This window comes from Cetorhinus maximus, unplaced genomic scaffold (genome assembly GCF_964194155.1).
Source record: "Cetorhinus maximus unplaced genomic scaffold, sCetMax3.hap1.1 HAP1_SCAFFOLD_154, whole genome shotgun sequence".
Lineage (NCBI taxonomy): Eukaryota > Metazoa > Chordata > Chondrichthyes > Lamniformes > Cetorhinidae > Cetorhinus > Cetorhinus maximus.
In genome coordinates, this window is record NW_027596144.1 from 543990 (window position 1) to 564849 (window position 20860).

The 20860-nt window shown below is 43.4% G+C and overlaps 1 protein-coding gene across 5 annotated transcripts in view; it reads right to left on the bottom strand.

The window, feature by feature from the left end:
- LOC144672935 (MORN repeat-containing protein 1-like) overlaps positions 1-20860 on the bottom strand; it is a 194490-nt gene that overhangs the window by 32251 nt on the left and 141379 nt on the right. For all 5 annotated transcript variants that reach the window (XR_013574212.1, XM_078534942.1, XM_078534941.1 and 2 more), the window contains one exon: positions 4047-4195. Coding sequence is in view for 4 of the 5 variants with exons in the window: in XM_078534942.1 (XP_078391068.1) it covers positions 4047-4195 (149 nt within the window). In the remaining variant the exon portion in view is untranslated. The remainder of the gene's footprint in view (positions 1-4046; positions 4196-20860) is intronic.

The window sequence follows — 20860 nt, forward strand, 5'->3', positions numbered from 1 at the left end:
CAATTCCACTTTCCTACCTTTTCCCCATAATCCTTGATTCCCTTACTGATTAAAAATCTGTCTACCTCAGCCTTGAATATACTTAACGACGCAGCCTCTACAGCCCTCTGCTGTAAAGAATTCCTCAGATTCACTACCATCTGAGAGAAGAAATTCCTCCTCATCTCTGTCTTAAATGGGCGACCCTTTACTCTGGGATTATGCCCTTTGGTCCTAGACTCTCCCACAAGGGAAACAACCTCTTGGCATCTACCCTGTCAAGCCCCCTAAGAAGCTTATATGTTTCAATAAAGTCTCTTCTCATTCTTCTAAACTCCAATGAATACAGGCCCAAACTACTCAACCTCTCCTCATAAGAAAATCCCTCCATACCCGGGATCAACCTAGTGAACCTTCTCTGGACTGCCTCCAATGCCAGAGTATCTTTCCTTAGAAAGGGGACCAAAACTGTTCACATTATTCTAGATATGGTCTAACTAATGCCTTGTATAGTTTTAGCAAGACTTCCTTATTTTTATACCCCATTCTCTTTGAAATAAAGGCCAACATTCCATTTGTCTTCCCTATTACCTGCTGAACTTGTACGCTAACTTTTTGTGATTCATGCACAAGGACCCCCTAATTCCTCTGCGCTGCAGCTTTCTGCAGTCTTTCTCCATTTAAATAACATTCAGCTCCTCTATTCTTCCTGCCAAAGTGCATAACCTCACATTTTCCCACAGTATATTCCATCTGCCAAGATTTTGCCCACTCACTTAACCTGCCTATATCCCTCTGCAGTCTTTGTGTCATCCTCACCACTTGCCTTCCCACTTATTATTTCCCATCTACTCTCCTGCACCATGATAAACTGAAGTGACAGAATTCACCCTCCTCACCGTCAAACACCGGAGAAATCCACAATTACTCCGCTGCTACTCCTATCTGGCTGTGAAACTCCCATGCCCTTGAATGCCTCTGTACAAGCTGCAGCCATCTGCCAAAAGGCTAGCCAGACCCTCCTGACACATTCAGGCTAAAATCTGTAAGCTTTTCGCACTCTTATTTTAAGACGAGATGGGCTTCTGTTTAGTGTTGGCAGAAAACCTTGGGAATTATTGAAAAGGCAGATGAATGCTATGAACTGCTTTCCTCTCTGTTTCTATGTTGGGATTTTGTGAAGTGTACACGACAGTTTCTGTATCTTTCCCTGTGCATATGTGTGAAGGGTTTCAATCATGTCCACCAGGATAGATTTCTTGGGGAGACTGGGAGAGCAGCTGGTGGGGCTCGGGGAGGAGGCATCAGTTTTGGTTCTGAAAGCCTAAAGGTTGGTTGGATGCCAACGGGTTCTTCTTTTCCCAGAGGGTAATCAACCTCTGGCACACGTGATTAGTGAAAGTCGATTTGCTGCCAAGTCTTCAAAATAGAGTTGAATAAACTACTGTGAGTGGAAGACAGGTTATAAAGGGTAGGTGGAGTACAGGGATAGTGGTACCAGTCACCATAATCTCCTGCGGCTTGCTTAAAAAGGATTGGAAATGAAATTCCTAGAGCCTTATCCTAAGGGTATTTCTTATCTATCCCAGGAAATTGCTTGCCAGGGTGGGTGGGTGGGTGGAGTAAGCCTAATGATGTGTCGAAACGGTCCAATGTTGGGCTGAGACAGCCTTGATGGACCAGCCAGTCTGCTTCTTTTTTGGTATGTTCACGTGAGCCAATCTGTGTCATGCTGTGGTATGTACATTTTTGCTGATGACAAAATTCTCAATGCAAATGCTGCAGTCCTCAGTCTCTCACCTTCCCATCCTATACCATCCCACAGGAGTTACACCCTAGCACCCTGAAAAAATTACATTACACAGCATATACAGCACAGAAACAGGCCATTTGGCCCAACTAGTCTGTGCTGTTAGCTGTACCCTACACAAGTCTCCTCGCATTCCAGCTGCCTCATCTCAGCCTTTCAGCTTAACCTTCTAATGTTTTGATCTGGCACATTATGAGTGTCACAAATTGAGATGTTTGGGTTCTGCCAGGGTGAACTCATCCATGCCTTAGTGAGTAGCACTCCAGCCTTTCAGTCTGGAGATTGTGGGGTCCTACTCCAGAGACTTATGCACAAAAATCTAGCCTGATACTGCAGTGCAGTACTGAGGGAGCACTGCACTGTCGAAGGTGCCATCTTTTGTATGAGACATCTGACTAAAGGCTTGTGTTCCCTCTCAGGTAGACATAAAAGATCCCATGGTACTATTTTGAAGAAGAGCAGGGGAGTTCTCCCTTGTGACCTGACCAATATTTACGTTACACCAACAACATCAATGAGAATAAAGCAGATTAGCTGATCATTATCACATTGCTGTTTATGGGAGCTTGCTGTGCACAAACTGACTGCTGCATTTCCTTACAATACAACAGTGACTGCACTTCAAAGAGTATTTCATTGGCTGTAAATCACCTTAGGTCATGAAAGGGGCTATATAAATGTAAGTCTTTCAACCCTTTCTTTCATTGCTGCACTGAGCAATTCCATCTAAAGGTTCCAGTGAGAAATTTCAATACCAAGATGAGTAGCTAGCCTCAGTAATCACCAGAAACACATGATTTGCTAACTGTCTGCTTTTCTGGTATATTAACCAATTGGTGCAGAAAACTCTGCCTGCTCCTGGGAATGCCCCATTGTGAGTTGGATGCTCTATGGAGACGTTTTCCCAAAGGAGGAAGGGATCAGGGAGTGAGGTTTGCGGCAATGGAGTGCTAAAGGGCTCTGCTGGGGAAGGTCAGCAGTCTGGGTGTGTGGTGGAATCTGCAGAGTGGATCTCAAAAGGAAATTTGAAAATACAAAATTGAATAAATATTAATCCTTTAAAATTCAGTTAAGATTAACAGGGAGGGAGCTCTCCATCTGCTCTACTTTGGTATGTTGGCCAAGAGCTGCTCTGAAGCTATATACAAATGTTGGTAGGCTGAAAAATCCCATCAGCTCTACAGGTCGAGGATGGTTTTGGTTAGAGGAGTAGGGAATCATTTTGGAATTGTGTTTGAGTGCGTGTGTGTATGAAACTCCCTCCACCTGCTCAAATACTACCATGGAAGAGTGGCCCCTATGGCACCAGCTCATTATTCTATGTTTCCTCTCCAAGTGAGACAGCTTCATCAAACAGCGTCATGGGTCAGGTTTGAACGGGTTGGATCGTTGTGTGCATTTTAAAAGACACCTTGTATGAAGAGAGAAACAGTTAATATTTTGAGTTGAATATGACTCTTCTTCGGAACTCTTCCCCAGTTCTGATGAAGTTATATTCAATTCAAAACATGGGGCAGGACTTTCGGGTCATCAGGTAGGTGCGGTGGGCGGGCCTGGGAGTGGCAGGGAAACAGTCTGCCCGCCACCCGCGATCGCCAGCCAATGTGAAATGCATGCTGAAAAGCTCAGCGCTGCCGGGGTCGGGGGCAGGAGGAGTCTGCGCAGGCGCGGGAGAGCACACAATGAAAGCTCCCCGAAGGCAGAGAGCTGTCTCAGGGAGCTGAAGAATTTAAAATCAAAAATCAAGATTTGGAAATTCTAAAAAAAAAATCACCACACAGGATTCACTCACATGAACAAATACATAATGAAAATTATGTCAAAACCTTTTTTAAAATTAACGTTGGAAACCTCATCCCACCCGTGGATGAGGTTTCCTCAAAAACGCAAAAGCCGCCTGGTCGATTCGCCCGCTTGCCAACCGTAATGTTGGAAGGGCAGCGAAAAATCTCTCTTCATTAATAAATTAATGACCTTAATAGGCCTTTTAATTGTCAGCGGGCGTGCTGCCGACTCTCGTGCGCGTGTGCCTGCTGACTGAAATATCGTGTGAGTGCGCGGTGACATAGGGATCCTTGCCCGACATCATCGCACGCTATTTGATGCCCGACTGGGGTTTTCTCTCTCTACAAATGCTGCCAGACCTGCTGAGCATTCGCAGCACCTTCTATTTTTATTTCAGATTTCCAGCATCCACAGTATTTTGCTTTGATCCTGAATGACGAGTTGAGGAGTGCGTCAGTTTTGAAACTTTTACCTTTTCCAGTTCGTCAAGAATCATGAAAGGGCGATAGAAGGCTGGAGGCAAAGCGAGTGCAATATTCCAGAACACTGCATAACCACTTGCTGCTCTTTGATTGGCCAGAGCAAGAACGGAATCCTCCACTGCTGGAGACAACTGGTACCCTGCAAAAATATGAAGAGTCAATTGGTACATTCACACTGACCATTGATATTCCTGTTATTAGGAACACAAATACAAGCAAGACCAGGCCATGTGGTCTATCAAGCTTGATCTTACATTTTATTAGCCACAAACCTTACTCCCCACCATACCATTTAAAACCGTTACAACAATAACTTGCTTTTACATTGAGCTTTTAATGAAATAAAAACATCCCAATGTGTCTCATCAGAGTGTAATCAGTCGGAATTTGACACCAAGCCACAAAAGGAGATATTGGGACAGGTGACCAATAGCTTGGTCAAGGCAATAGGTTTTAAGGAATGACTTAAAGGAGGTGGGAAAGGTAGAGGTGATGAGGTTTAGGGAGTAAATTCTAGATCTTAGGGCTCTTGTTTATTGCCAATGGTGGGATGGTAGGGCTTGTTGCCAATGGTGGGATAATTAGAATGGGGAATGTGCAAGAGGCCAGAATTAGAGGAGCGCAGAGAGTTTAATGGATTTTAGGGATGGAGAGGATCACAGTGCTAAGAAGTGGTAAATTTACTTTCCAAATAAATAAATATCTATCTCCTTTTTAAGCATGTCAACTGATTTCTGTATCAAGTGTTTTTTGAGGCAGTGTGTTCGACATTGTCTCAATCTTTAGGTTTCTTTTCTGGATTTGTTTTTAACTGGTTCAGTTCAAATGATAAGATTTTGTCCCCCTTATTCTAGGTTTCCAAATTAAGAGCCAAGAAGAGTCATTCACCTTCTATCCTGTTAATTATTTTTAATCTCTCAATTATCAGATCATCTCTTAACCTCATCACTAAGGAATAAAAATCAAGGTTACCCAGTGTCCCATTATAGTTAGGCATACTATTTTACATTAACTGTCATCTCGTTTTGCTTACCAAGTTTCCTCTGCTGAACATTTCACAATAGTTGGCTGTGACAGCTGAGCCCAGAACCATAATGACACAACAAATTAATGAACAATGAAATGTGACACTGGAACAGATGTTTTATTTATTGACAATAATTTGAGCTTTTACTTCCTTTATTTTTTGTTCTTGAGATGAGAGTGTTGCTGGCACGGCGAGAATTTATTGCCCACCGCTAGTTGCTCTAAGAAGGACTGGCGGACCTTCTTGAACTGCCGCCGTCCATGTGCCACTGGTACTCCCACAATGGTTAGGTAGGGGGATTTCCGGATTTTGACCTGGTGATGATGAAGGAGGAACAGTATATGCTCAAGTCAGATGGCGTGTGACTTGGAGCTGGGTGTGTTCCCTTGATGTTGCTGCTCTTATTCGTCCTGGTGGTAGAGGCCAAAGGAGTTGGAGATACTGTTGCAGTAGACTCGCTAAGTTACTGCAGTGCATCCTTTAGATAGTATACACTGGCCAGTTGTGGAAGGGGTGTATATTAGAGGTGGGGGTGCCAATCAAGCAGACTACTTTGTCTTGGATAGTTTTGAACTTCTTGAGTTTTGACTTACTTGCTCCTCATTTGACAGTGTCTGAATTTTAAAATCCTCATCCTTGTTTATAAATTCCTCCATGGCCTAGCCCCTCCCTATCTCTGTAACCTCCTCCACCCCTACAACTCTCTAAGATTTCTGCACTCCTCAAATTTTGGCCTCTTCTGCACCCCCATTTTGAATTGTTCCACCATTGGCAACCATGCTTTCAGCTGCCTTGACCCTAAGCCCTGGAATTCCCTCTTTAAACCTCCCTGCCCCTCTCTCCTTTCAGATGTTCCTTAAAACTACTTCTTTGATCAAGATTTTGGTCATCTGTCCTGATATTTCCTTCCGTGGCTCAGTGTAAAAATGTCTTTATTAATAACGCTCTTGTAAGTGCCATAGGCTGTTTTTGCTGTATTAAAGGCACTGTATAAATGCATGTTGTTGTTGTTGTTGAGTGACTGCACACAGCCTGGTGAATGGTGAGTGTTCCATTGTATTCCACACTTGAGCTTTGTAGATGATAGAGAAGCATTGACATGTCCTCTAACATCCCCACCACCTCTCCTGGAAGCACTCACTCATTGTCAGTTATGTTAAATTAGTACCTTTCCACGCTCCCATTCCTCACCCAAGTGATTCATTTATGAATCAAGAAAATGAATGCTGACAGGTTAGTTGGTCATAGGTGGAGGGCACAATGATCAAGTTTGATCCTGTCACCATTCACTACATATATATATATACATACATACACACTTCCTAGTGGTGGTGGGGATGGGTGACTGGGTAGTGATCAGCAGAAAGACCCTGGATGATATTCACCTTCCTAGCTCCTTAATCCAGAGGCCCTGGAGCCAATTGTAATTCACCATCACCCACTGGGCTGGGATCAGTTAGCTTAGCACAGACCAGACACTGAACCTGGGGGGACCTTCTTAGTCTTTCGGGCCCTGCTGCTCACTAGGTACTGTATGCCACAGCTGATTTTTAAATTCACAGCGTTTCTTGAAATGAACCCTTTTTGATTATCCTTGTGGCGTACAGTAAGTCCTTGCTGATTGGACGATCTGACAGTTCATTTTCAAGGCATGCTTCCAATCCCACTCTAGAGGTGACTCACGGGAACAGGGATTTTGATAACATAGTGTACACAGCACAGAAACAGGACATTCAGCCTAACTGGTCTAGGCCGATGTTTGTGTTCCACTTGAGCTTTCACCCACCCTATTTCATCCCACTCTATCACATGGAGTAGTTGAGGCATGTGGGATAGACGTATTTAATGGAAAGTTGATAAGCACATAATGGAGAAAGGAATAGGAATCTGTGGGGTTTCTTGAAACGAACCCTCTTTGATTATCCTCGCGATAAGTCTTGCTCCTTCATGTGCTTTCCATTAAATACATCATCCCATTCACCTCAACTACTTCAAATGGTAACGAATTCTAATTTCTTACCACTTGCCCGAATTCTCCAATATAAGATGGTCACCAGTAAATACAAAGATGATCCTTAGTTTTGGTTTACCCACAAGTGAAAACATTTTCTCTACGTCTACGCTATCGACCACTTCATAATGTTAAAGGCCTCTATGAGGTCACTCCTCAGCCTTCTCTTCTCTGGAGTCACGTGGGTTTAACTCCCTGCTTTTATTTGGTTAAAGGCCTTGTGTATGTTCACTGTTCTTCCCCTGTTCTCCTCACGGCAAAGAGGAATTAACAGAGCAATTGAAATCAACCAGCTTTGTTGAAAGAATGAAGAATAGAACTGTGTGTAATACCCTGTGGGTAGCAGTGGCAGTGCATTTCTGGTTCCTGAGCATCACAATCACCATGGAACTCACTGACTTAAGTTAGAATGCCAAACGCAGTGGAAACCATTGATCGTGCCAGAAGAACAGGGGAGATAAATCTGTTTGTGTTAGCAAACAGCTCACTTCCATGCTGTCTGACACTCAGAGTCAATCACCTAATCCTTTCCCATCTGTTCGGATTTTTATTTCTTATAAGATTAAAAAAAACCGCAAACATACACACAATTAACTCCTCAGAGTAACTGAAAAACTATGTAGCAAAAACTGAGCAGGAGACATTCACCTGGAGTGATGGTGGTGGTAGCCCCAGTGGCAATGGAGGACAAAATGCTGGAGTCTGTTCCTCACAGCAACAGTAGAACATTCCCTCATAGCCTCTTTGTTTCATTTATTTATAAGGCTTGGACTGCACAGAAGCTAAGTGTTTGTTTCAATCTGGAGGCTATTTTCACTGGCTAATAGGTCACTGGGTCCGATGCATGAGACATGCTCTCAGTTGCCCTTGGCATTGTTAATTGTTAATTTCATTTATTAATGCAAAATGTTTATCAAAAGTGAATTGGCTGAATCTGTCACTAATTTTTAGGAGGGGGTGTACAAGTTACAAGTTTGTATTTTCTTATTTCTTATTTGTATTGTCTACCTTTACCTAGAGTTTCTCTCCTGTAGGCTCTGACTCCTTTCCAGAGTGTCAGTTCCAACCCAAGTGACCATTCTTTGTAGTTGAGCACAGAAAGCTACTACCTGTATTGGTGAGCTATTTGACTGTGATTAAATTTGGCCTTCACCTGAGATGAGCACAGTCACTTTCCCACGGAGATAACTTGACAGTGACCGGCAGTCTCCTCTCTACCAGCCCTAGTCCATTGAGGATGATAATGACGCCCCTCTGCCCCACCATCCAGGATCAACTAACTCAGCACAAGCCTGGGATCAAACGCGGTATATGCCTCAGTATCACAGATGCGTGCTGCATTTTACCCAGTAAGCTTGCTCTGGTGAGTGTGTGATAAAGTGGGTTATTTCTTAATTAAACATATAGTTTAATAGAACAGGCTCTTTCTTAACACTGTAAATGTTACCTATTATTGTGCATCTAGGTGCATCATTAAAAATCAATGCCTGTCCATTTTATTCTGTTACAAATTCCAATGTCCACATTCAATATTGAAAAATGCCTTTGTAAACTTTTCATGCTGCAATTACACCCTCCCTGCAGTGGAGGTACTACAGCTTCATCTGCAGAATCTTCATCTTCCTTCACAACACCACAAGAGACTGGCTAGCCTTTTTTGCAGGGAGGAGTTCTCTATATGCACCCAAGACTGTCATTTCATAAACTTAAAAAGGCCATTTTACAAATAATTAGAATTGTTGGTTGTTCTACACTATCCTTTTTCGAAATTCTATTAAGTGTATGCAGAATATTAGTTGTGCAGTTAAACAGACTGGGGTCTCAGTTAGAATCTGACCCAGAGTAATGGGATGACCTCTCTTGCTGTCTTTTTACTCTCTATCAGCTGTTTCTTCACTTTTCTTCCCTCCAGCATCTTCTGTGCTGATTTCAGTCTTTCTCTCTCAACCACTATAAAGGTCCTGCACAAGATAAGCCAAGCAAGTTTCTGCAGCAAAGAACAGGGCAATTTTCAGTGCACGTTTCTATTAAATTGGCAGTCCCATTCAGAGAAACAATAAGGATGTGTGAAAAATGGAATACTTCATTGTAGGAGATGAGGTTGGAAATTAAGCAGCTTTTATATTGGGTTCCAAGCCACTGGCCTAAGCCTCTCCAGTGAAGTTACTTCAGGGTCTTTAAAGGCTGTGTGAGACTCATGTCGGGAAGTAATAACAATAACGTGCCACAGAACCAGTTTAAGGTAGGTGAAATTATTCTATTGGAACAGCCTAGAGGGATTGGGGAGCAATACTCTGCACGTAACCCTTGCTAGAATGATTTCTACTGGTTTGGAGTGGAACTTCCTTCCTTGTGCTAAGTTAACAAAATTGTCAAACCATTAAAACTGGCTTGTGAATGATTAATATAAAATAGAACATAGAGGAAACCAATCCAAACAAATTAATCCTTTCATCAAAAATAGGACACAGGGTAAAGGGTTGAACTCCACAGTGTCAAAGGCCTAAGGTAGGGCTGCCAACCCTCCCAGAATGGCCGGGAGTCCCCTGGAATCGGCCTCAATCTCCCGGTGGCCAAACAAAACATTCCAGGAGCACATCAGCTCCTGGTAACGGCAGCTAGGACCAACTGCTATCCAATCACAGCTCGTGCTTGGGTACCAGCTGATCTTCCCTGCATCAGGGACTGGCTGTCAGCCAATCACGGCCCACGTTCAGGTACCAGCTGACCTCCCTTACGCCAGGAACCCATAGAAAAGCCCGACTCGACATTGGCGGAGGCCGCTGGCGGAAATATCCTAACAGCCTACAGACCACGTAATGAGTGCTCCGATCGGTTGAGGCGATGCCCACTCGGGCTGAATGCTGGTTGAAAGGGCACTGATTATGATTAAGGCTCGGATGAGACTGGCTGGGTGCTGGTATAGTAATTAATTAGTGTTATTAATTAGTGTCGGATTGAATTGGTAGTGACCAGGTGGACTGCGGTGCACTGCGGATTTCCATTCCCCGTGAGGAGCTGGTAGAGGAAGGAATTGTTCAGACTCAGTATTGGAATTTAGTGAAGGCAGGTTCATTCCCTCTCATTCAGTGTCACACTTAATCAGTGTTCACAATCAAACAGAAACAGCCGATGTGACTCGAGACCAGGTGACCAGCTTGACGGAGAAGCTTGATGGAGCACAGCCATGTAGCTGCTTTCCACTGTATCTTTGTAGCTGCCAATCTCACATGTATTACATTGAACTATATAAAATATACAGCACAGGAATGTCACAGCGTCATGACATCACTTCCACCAGTTTCCCATGATGTCACTTCTGCCAACATCTCCTGGAATATGTCCAGCCAGAGTTGGTAACCCTAGCCTAAGGCTGTAGCCAGGGAGGGATTGATGTTTAAAGTGCACATACACAGTTTGTGATGATGCCCAAAATTGACTGTTGGAAGCAGCGGTTTATCCAAGACTGGGTGTCACACACGTTCAAAGGCAGTGAAGGGATCAAGAGAAGTGGTGGAGAGGTAGAGGTAGAACTGGGAGTCATTGGCGTTTAAGTGGACGACATTGCCAAGGGGAAACTGATAGATGAGGAAGAGAAGGGGGTCCAAGGATGGGCCCCTGGGAGACTTGGGAGGTGGCGTGTAGGGCTAGGAATGGAAGCCAATGGTTTGTGGTCTGTCTCACTAGACCTGCTTGTGGGGACATTGAGGAAACCACTGAAATAATCAGTTGCACACTGGGCACCTTCAAATGAGAAGAGGAAGAATATTTCCCTCTTTAATCATTTTTGCAATCTAATATTTAGTGCAGCATTTAGTACCAGTGGAGTTAAATTGTACATAGCATTTCAGTGCTGACAGCATTTCCCTCAGCTCCAAAAAAGTGGGAGTTTAAACATTTATATATTTTCCTGCCCATCATTTACTTGACTCGTATGATTAATGTGACCCTCATTTTCTATCACGCATATTGGACAATGGTTCTGCCAGTGCACCACTGGTATTCAGCTGAGTGATTGGAAAGAAAGTCAATGCAGGAGAATGAAAATGGACTATGGAGGGAAAAGAAGAGCTGACTGAGGGAGATACCCAAGAGCAGAGTGGGAGATGTCATGTGGAAATGAGCAGATTTCTATGTTCTCAGCCTCCCCTACCTCTCATTGTTTGCCAGACATGGAGTCTGGCAACTCCTGCGCTATTATCACTGCTCTTGGTTTATGCCCAGCATTTCTTATGTAGTTCTGCATCATTTTCTGGAAGTCTCTTATTCCAGCCTCCCTGACTCCTTTTGTGAAGGAGCTAACTTGGATTCTGTTATGATTCTACAGGCACAAACAAGCCTGTGGCACCTTGGCAGCTCACAAGATGACCGGAGTGATACTGAAAACTTGGCACATAGGAATGATGGGCACTGAGAAAACGCCTGCCGCTCTGACATACAGCAATGATTCATTAAAGCAAAACAGTTTGTTAATTTGAAGCTTCACATTTTTGACATGACAGAGTTCTGTATTGTGCATATGTTGGTGGGTTTGTAAAGAGAAACAGAGGCATGAGGTAATGCCATTGGCATTCTTTCCTTGGTGAACCTGGGGCTACTTGATAGCATTATATCGGAGCCCGATCCTGTCCCCACCTGATGTCTACACACACTAGGATCACTGAGTGATCAGGAGTGATTTGCCCCAGCAAACACAGCACTACTGGGACTAATTGTATGAAAGAAAAAAGACTTGCATTTACATAGTCTCTTTCACAAGTTCAAGATGCCCCAAGGTGCTTTACAGTCCATGAAATACTTTTACAGTGCAAAGTAAGAAATAAATCAGCCAATCTGTGCATGGCAAGCTCTTACAAACGTAATGTGATAAGGACCAGGTAATCTGTCTTTAGGTGTTGGTTCAGGGATAAATGTTGGCTAAGACACCAGGAAGAACTCCTTCGTTTTATTCAAAATAGTACCTTTAGATTTTTTACACCCTAACTCAGAGGGCACAAGAGGCCTCAGTTTAATAGCTCTTGTGAAAGATGGCACTTCTGACAATGCAGCATTCCCTTGGTACTGCACTTGAAGTGTCGGCCTAGATGATGGTAATTTGAGTCCACAGCCCTCTGACTCAGAGGCAAGAGTGATACCCACTGAACCTTGGTAGCACCCTTGGCTGAGTTCAGCTACTCAGTACAGACTGGGAATCAAACCTACCCAATTCCTTAATCCATAGCTCAATTTTGCACTGCCTTTGTCAACTGAAGCATCAGGAGAGGTACTGAGATATTTCTGATAAGATAATTCCTCAATTCCAGCATTGATACTGTGTTAACAAATAACATGACAGAGAACTATATCTGCAATTCCAGTGATGTGACTCCTCAGCTGGATTGCAGGATGACAGAATTACAGCTTAAAGCCTCTTGGCTTTGGGGATCTTGCTGGTATCATAATGTAATTGCTTCATTTGAAGGCTACTGTCGGCATGAAGGGTGGAAGTGATAAATTTGGCTAATATACTTGATGGTTCAGTAGGTAAATGCTTCATTTGGTGTGGAACAAAACCATTCAGACTGGAAAATCCTAGATTCTATTCCTAGTCTGTGCTGAGATATATCTGATCTTAGTCGGGGCAAAAGCTGGGGATAGCATAGTTGGCCTCAGTGCCTGCTGGGCTAGGGAGGGGGAGGGGAGTGAAAAGGTATTCAATAACCTCCCCGGAAAGCACATGTATGCGGTTGCTGAGTGAAAACATAATCAGACTATTCTGCTTACCATGGTCCAATAGTCTAATGACACTCACCATCCAAGTTCAATCATGGGAGAGGTACTGGAGGTCTAAAGGTGCGTGTGGAAATATACCCCAGAAAGAGTCAGGAGAAGCCAGAAAATTGACAACAATGAAAATGCTTTCAGTATACCCACATGTAGCCGTGTTTGCTAAATAGAATGTTGAATGCATTGCTCCCCTCACCATTGGCAATGCTTACAATATTCTGTGCTTGCCAACGCTGTGTGAGCTCTTATGATTCAATGTAAAATCATTTACCATTAGATGTGCTAATGTAATAGCTGAATGGCTTAATTAATTTTGAGTGGGTAATAAGTTCTATTTGACAATTCATTATTTTTCCTTTAGGGGGTCAGCAAATAGCTTAACTCATTCACTGCATGCTGGCAATGTCACCTCACTTGACCCAGATTCAACCCATTCTCTACAACTGTTCCTGGGAATTTCTGTTTAAATGACAGTCGTGTTTTTATCTGCAAAAAAAGTAAAACAGCAGGAACCTGAGAAATATTGGACAAGACACTAGGCTGAGGTCCTGTCTGCGCATTGAAGCAAATGTAAAAGATCCTAAGGCAGTACTTCAAAAGTATTTCATTAGCTAGGCTAAACATGAAACTTGTCTCTCTTGACAGTGTTAATTAGTTAGTGTACTACCCAGTGCAACTACACCATTTGGAGCAGAAACAGGTTCTATGACCTATCACCAGTCTGAGCTCATCTCATTCAAGCGTGGTAGAGGAGTGTCACAGTGGCCTCAGGGTCCCTAGGTTGGGGGAGGGGTGGTGGGAGGGAAAATGTAGTTTGAGTTCCCACTCTTGATTGACAAGATACCAGGGTGTGTTGTGTGTGGACAGGATAAGACTTGATTGTGATGCCCTCCATACCCATATGGTATACCAATACTCCTGGGTTCCAACACGAAGAATAGCCATGCTGACAAGGTGCTGGAGTATAGGTGGAATCTGTGGTTCCATAACCCAGCAGGTGTCAACACTCATGCTGGGGAAAGTAATAACTTTATGTTAACAGGGTTGACTTCAGCAGCACATGAAAAGTTCCAGTAATTCTCTCCTGCTTAAAACATTTCTCCACCTTATCACCTCGAATATAATGGTTTTCTGTATCCTGCCTCCTTGCCAATTCCTTTGTACTCCATGTTTCTTAACAGCTTTATAATATTTTTAGCTTATGCCCCCTTTGATTCTCCAGAATCTTCATGGCTCTGCTTCTCTGTGGGTGTCTGAGAGGCTTTATCAGCCTGTCTACCCTCATGCGTCGTAAAATTGTGACGCTTCATAGATGCCAAAGCGTCATATTTACAAATTGTTTTATTAAATGAATCATTTACTCTTTATTACCTAGGTGCAGCTGTGCTTTGAGTACTAGGGATATGCTTTGTGTCAATAATTCTCACACAACACCCTTTCTGCTCATCTTGTGAGCAGCAAATGAACATAAACCATGTCCCTAACTGAGACTAAAGAGAAATCCAGCAATTGGTTGATCAGCTGCCTGTCACATAACTCCCAGCGATTAGTTATACAGCAACACTGAGAGGGGCTACAAGCAAGTCCCCACCCAGCTCCATGGGCAGAATTTTACCCTATCGGGCGTAAAATCACACGAGAAGACGTCGGGCGAGCGTCCCCGATGTCATTGCGCACTCGCGCGATATTTTTCTCCGCGGGTGCACGCAAAAGTGGGAAGCATGCCTGGCGACAATTAAGAGGCCAATTAAGCTCATTAATGGCACAACTGCCTCCAATGTTTCGTGGCCCGGCCAACCTTATGGTTGGCAGACGGGCAAATTGGCCAGGCGGCCTTTACGTCTTTCATCAAACCTCATCCAAGGTCGGGATGAAATTTCTGTTATGAAATAAAACAAAAATAAATATCTGTGGGCAGCATTTTTATCAGCTATATTTTCAGGTGATTGATTGTGAGGCACAGGCATTTTTTTTGCAGCTTTCAAAACCTTCATTTGGGCATTTTCAGGTCTGCAGTTCCCGGGAGGCAGCTGTCTCGCAGCGCTCACCCGCGCCCGCAGTGACGTCATTGCCCGCCCCCACCCCGGCAGCCCTGAGCATTTCGGCACACGTTTCACGCTGGCTGGCTGTTAATTGGCCAGCCAGCGTCAAATTGCAGTGGGGACAGATCGCAGTCGGCGGTCTGTTTCCTGACAGCTCCTGGGCCCGCCGATCGCGTGCACCTGCCACAGGTAAAATTCAGGCCCTTGACTAGTGTAGTAATTATGGTTTTGTTAAATATTGGACTGTACCTTTAAGAATAGTCCTGTGGTGTAAGATCACATGATCTGTGTAAACCAATGTGTTAGCAGCGCGTCTACCTCCACAGTCAGTGTAGAGATAGAGATGGAGTTGAAAGCACATGTGTAGCTGCTGCTGGCTGTATTGTAAATAAACCTAATGCTTCCACTTAGAAAGTTGTCTGCAGATCAGCTCTATTATAAATAGGCGACAAGACCACACTATAACAACTGGGAACTGTCAATAGTGGTTAGCAGCAGGAGCAGGGTACATACCTACTGTGTATCTCTGCCTTAAAATGTCGTCTTGTCACATCTCTTTGCGAAAATATAATGCCTTCTAAGGCCTTAGCTCCAACCTCAAAAGTACATCCTACTGTATTATCCATTTCCTACACTAGCTGCCTCTCAGAGGAGTATTTCAAAAGCAGGTCGCTGGGTTAAAAGGATAGGATGCTAACTGAGTCGATTGCTTATTTTAGCTCAACATCTGCCTGAATCCAGTTTAAGAGTGATTGGCTGGTGAATCCAGTTGATTGATGGGATGATTGTCTCCTCTCTCAGTCAGTTCCAGGCTTCTTAAGTGAGCTGAGTTTCAGGCTTTCAACTGATACATTGCTGTTAATTTGGTACTAAATTGGCAGCCTCCCTCTGGGAGCCCTCAGAGATGTTAAGGTTTGGGGAAGGGAAATGTCACGCTGGTGCAGTTCTTCCAAGGCTGCGGTCCAGGGTATGTAGAATAGAAGGAGCTTTTCCCTGTTATTTACCCTAGTAATCTGCTTCTGAAACAGTCAAGAGAGACCACAAAAGCAGCTGGTGTAGGAAATGGATAATACAGTAGGGTGCTATTTGAGGTTGGGGCTAATGCCACAGAAGGCATTATATTTTTGCATAGAGATATTCCAGGATTACCATAAAGCAAAGATACTCAGCAGGTACATATCTAGCCCCAGCTCCTCACTGCTGTCGACAATTCTCAACCATGCAGCTGGGCTGGGGACTTGCTTGTAGCCTCTCTGATTAACGTGTGCCGTACCTGACCAAAGAGTGCTCAGTACTGTGGGCGACAAGTTAACCAATCTTTGGTTCCTCCTTTTGACAAGCATAAAAATGTACTAGCAATATGAAATAATGAATAACTTAAAACAACACTCTGGTCATTGAACACAATAAATACAGTGAGTAATTCAACTGGAATCAATACACCAAGACTTAACTCTGCTGCTCTTCACAGATTTGATTAGCCGAAAGAGTGCAACCCTAGCGAAGCTCCAGCGAGGTTATAATTTTAACCTGAATGCAGGACATTAAATTGAGAGAAATACGAAGGTTTGGAACATTTTTTTTAACCCCTTTCATCTTCCCTATTGTACTGGTGACAGTCTGTATTCTGCTGATAGATACTTCACCAGCCCTGCTCCTGACCCAGGGTTAATGACATGCACAGCACATCACCCTGATCAAGTGAATAATGTAGATTTTTTTTCTTTACGGGACCTCTGTAGTTTAGAGTTAAAGCCTAGGTCACAGAGGGAAGCAGCAACACGCAACTCCCCATGTGTCTCTTTTAATTAACACACTCGTAACGAAACCTGCTGGCCAAGGTCAGACACCCATCTTCCTCAGACAGGCAGGAGGACGAGACTCAGAACAGCAGGGACGAGGACAAGGGAATTGACCTCTCCAGGAGCAAAATGTCAATTAATTATACTTTTACTACCCTCTCAATTATTACATGCTGATAAGCTGAATAGGATATCTGAAGACGGCACTAAATCATCAGGAACTCCCCGGCTGGTGAGTACATTATGACAATTACCGTAAAATTCACAGATGTGGTGGCTAATAATAGGGCATAAATAGTTATAGGCTGTTTATGGCCTAATCCATACACCTGTCATATTTCCCATCTCTTTAACTGGATGCTTTTGTCACACTATAGAACTTTAAGGTGAGGGGTGGAAACGTCAAAACAATCGAGTGTTTGAAGGTAAGGAAATAATTGATATGGCATGGTTCAGGCTGCATTTACACTGTAACCGTTGGGATGAGGCAGTTTAATTTCCCACCGGTGCTCAGAAATTGCAGATTTGTGGGTGTTGGGAAGAAGTTAAAATACAAAATACTGTAGATGTTGGAAATCTGAAATTAAATAAAACTGCTGGAAACACTCAGCGGGTTAGGCAGTCTCTGCGGAGAGAGGAAGATAGAATTCATCAGGTCAAAGGTCTTTCATCAGAACAGAGGAATAAATCAGCCAGAGCCTCTTGTTCCACACTGACAGTTGGTACGTGGGGTCAGCATCAGGATGCCTGTGATGCTCTTCCAGTTGATTAGCCATTGAAACACACTTTCTTGTGCTCATAAACAAAGAATAGGCACTTGAGTGAGGTATTGGAGAGATGCTAGGGGCCTGTCAAGCCAAACTATATCCATCAAAGCTGCCATTTTTCAGAGAGGTGGGGAGAAAATTGGCAACAAAAAACCACTGGGGGTCTCAGTGTTGCTGATCTGCTCATCATATAGCCAACATACATTGTTACCTGTAGGAACCCAGGCCTTAAATCAGGAAGCTGCAACTTCTCAGTACATTGTGGAGGTTTACTCAGAGCTGGTGTACTTGATCACAGCCTTTGTCCCTTCTGACACATTGTGTGCTTGGCAACCTCCCTCAGAGCTGCAGCAGGTACAGAGCAGTTGAGATCTCCCAGGAGCTGATGATGAAATGCTTGTTGTAATGGGTGAGGTGGGAAAATTCACCCACCAAACACTCTGAAACATCATTCACAAATTCACAAAGGAGGCCATAACACTTGTTTCCATGGAGGATATTCCAATTCCAGTGGGGAGTCATTGGGGTGATCCTGCTTCATCACTATGTAGATGCAGCAACTCTCCTTCATCCACCTTCTCTGCATCTTGCTGCCCTTTACAGTCATTTAAGTCATGACTTTCTTCGTACCCTTCTTGGGTGCTGATTTCTTCTCCTCAGGCACTGCTATGTTCATTTTTTTAAACACAGAAAGCTGCATGTGAACGTCAGTATGCCTGGAGTTCAGGCCTCAATATTCTCCACTGAAGACTGCATGGAATCAGTGCCACAGCTGGGAAGATGACATGCACTAGTGAGATTGAGGCCCCCATGGATTATTTGGTGAAATAGGGCTGAATAATAAAAGAGAAAGCAGATGAACTAGATAATGGAGGTCATTAAAACAAGACCAGGATATGTGGGGTCCCACAGGATTTAGAAGGTAGGGCACCATTAACTTCCCCATTGCACCTTACATAAGACATAGCTTTTGAGCTGAGCTGCATTTAATGCTTTGCGTGTCCTGCCCAATACTCAAGACTGATCCATTAACTCGCATCAGCCACAGGCCTGAATCTCACATTACTGTAGTTCCAAACAATACAAACAAAACCCAAATCTAATCTCTGGCCTGTGCTAATTTAAATTAATCTCAATCAGGGTTGAGGTGGGAGCTTAGATTAGTGAGGGGAAAATCAGTCAGGATTCTTGCCTTTGGTCTACCCTTGAAAACATTAGTATACAAATGTGCGAGAACAACTTCAGTTTTGAGACCCCCTTCCCATTATTCAATATCTTTTCAACACTCAGTGTCTACACTCTTATGTGAAGAATGAACACTCAGGCAATATACTAGTCTCAGGTGTGAATATAAACACCGGGATGGACCTGTTGGATCAAATGGCCTGTTTCTAAGCTGTAAAATTCTATGCAATTCCAGCCCGAGTCAGCAAGTTAAGGCGAGGGTGGGAGAATTCTGATGGGTTCCTAAAACTTTGGCATAAAAATGTGTTAATAGCAGGGATGCACAATACAGGATTCCTCGGTAACCAATCTGTTCAGAGAAAAGTACTATGAAGTCACAGCGCTGATGAGGCCAGTGAAGTTACCAATGAAAGTTCTGGAAAAGACCATTGTTGTGAGGGGTTGATGGTGGGGGGATTGCCAAGGAAACGTGCACCCTTCAATATAAGAAGGAACTTGTATTTATGTAGTACCTGGCTATATCTTCAGAACATCCTGATGTAATTTACATATGCTAAATTATTTTTGAATTACAGAAACTGTTATTAAAGAGACAAACAGACTGTGCAATTTATACAGAGCAAAATCCCACAAACAGCAAAGAGGTGAATGAACAACTTTTGGTGGTGTTGGCTAAGGAAGAAATATTGTCCAGACATAAGGAGAGCTCCCTGCTCTTCGTCAATTAGCATCACAAGATCATTTCCACCACTCAAAATGGCAGACCACACTGTCCATATTGCAAAGTGATTGTTAGATTGCTACTGGTTTTGTGGTAACATGATCAGAAGCAATTTTATGTAAGTTACACAAAACAGTTAACTTAATTCATATTATAGTACCAGTTTTATATTGCATACACTTACATACATACATATACAAACACACACACACACACATATATATATATATAAACATATGTGTGTGTGGCTTAATGTTTCATTTGCACCTCCAACAATGTAGCATCCTCACAGTGCTATGTGAATATGTCAGTGGAGACGTATGCTGAAGTCCCGCTATGGGGCTTAAACTCACAACCTTCTAACTCAGCAGGACAAAGCCACCAACTGAACCAAACTGACCGTTCTGTGGATTTGTGTTGGAAGTTAAATGCAGGGGCTGATAGTTTGCAAAGATAGCACTGAGAGCCACACTGGACTAAATAAATTGGATTAGTTGTCATTGAGGCAATATATTAGGTCAGAATTTCTCCCTCCTCCCATGAAGGCACCGACTCAGGCTGAGATACAGTTCACTCATCAGTACCCTAAGCAGCAGCATGAAGGAACAATATTCCTATGTTAAATATTTATTATCTCAATGAGGACATGCTGTAATTCCACGAGGGAACCCTGCTACTGCTAAGCCAACACCATAATGAAATTAGTTACTGTACGGCCCAATTATAATCGCATCTGAAATCCTTTCCATGCTGACAGGCTACAGCGTCATAAGGTGAGTGCAGTAAATCCACTGTCCTGTTGTCTGCACATGGCAGAACATTCATCTGGCATCTGTTAAGTTCCTAAAGGAACCAATGGGACAGAAGCTTTCTTTGACTTCATCAATTCCATATCAAACTTACTGCAGTGTAATATTTCTGACGCCAAGAACCTCAACTCTCTTTCATTGGGGACATATCCTCCTGCCAAGGCCCAGTATGTTCCCACATTACAAATTGGCAGCCTGTCGATAGCCCTGGTATAGATTAAAATTATAGTCAACTTTTAGTTTAGTCCTCTGGTACCGGATGGTAACCATTGGTGGCAATGTTGACTGGTGGGCTGTGTTATTACTCACCTGATTCTTCTCAGAGATGGGAATCAAAATTAAGGCACCTCTACACGATGAGCACCATTTTACCACCATCTACTCTCAGCCTGGTGTCTCGCTAACAGTGAACATAGGAGTAGAGATACGGCAACCACGCTGTAGCTCTGATTTTCCAAACTGCAGTCCACCGCCAACAGACTCTTCCAGATTACCACCAAATACAAGGGCGGGTCTTTGAATGTGATGTTAAACTGACGCCCGTCTTCTCTCTCAAGTGGACGTAAAATATTTTGAAGAAAAGCAGGGTAGTTATTATTCCTGATGTATCCTTGGCCAATTGTTACATCACAAACAGCTTCACTGAAACAGATTATTTAATCATTATCAGATTG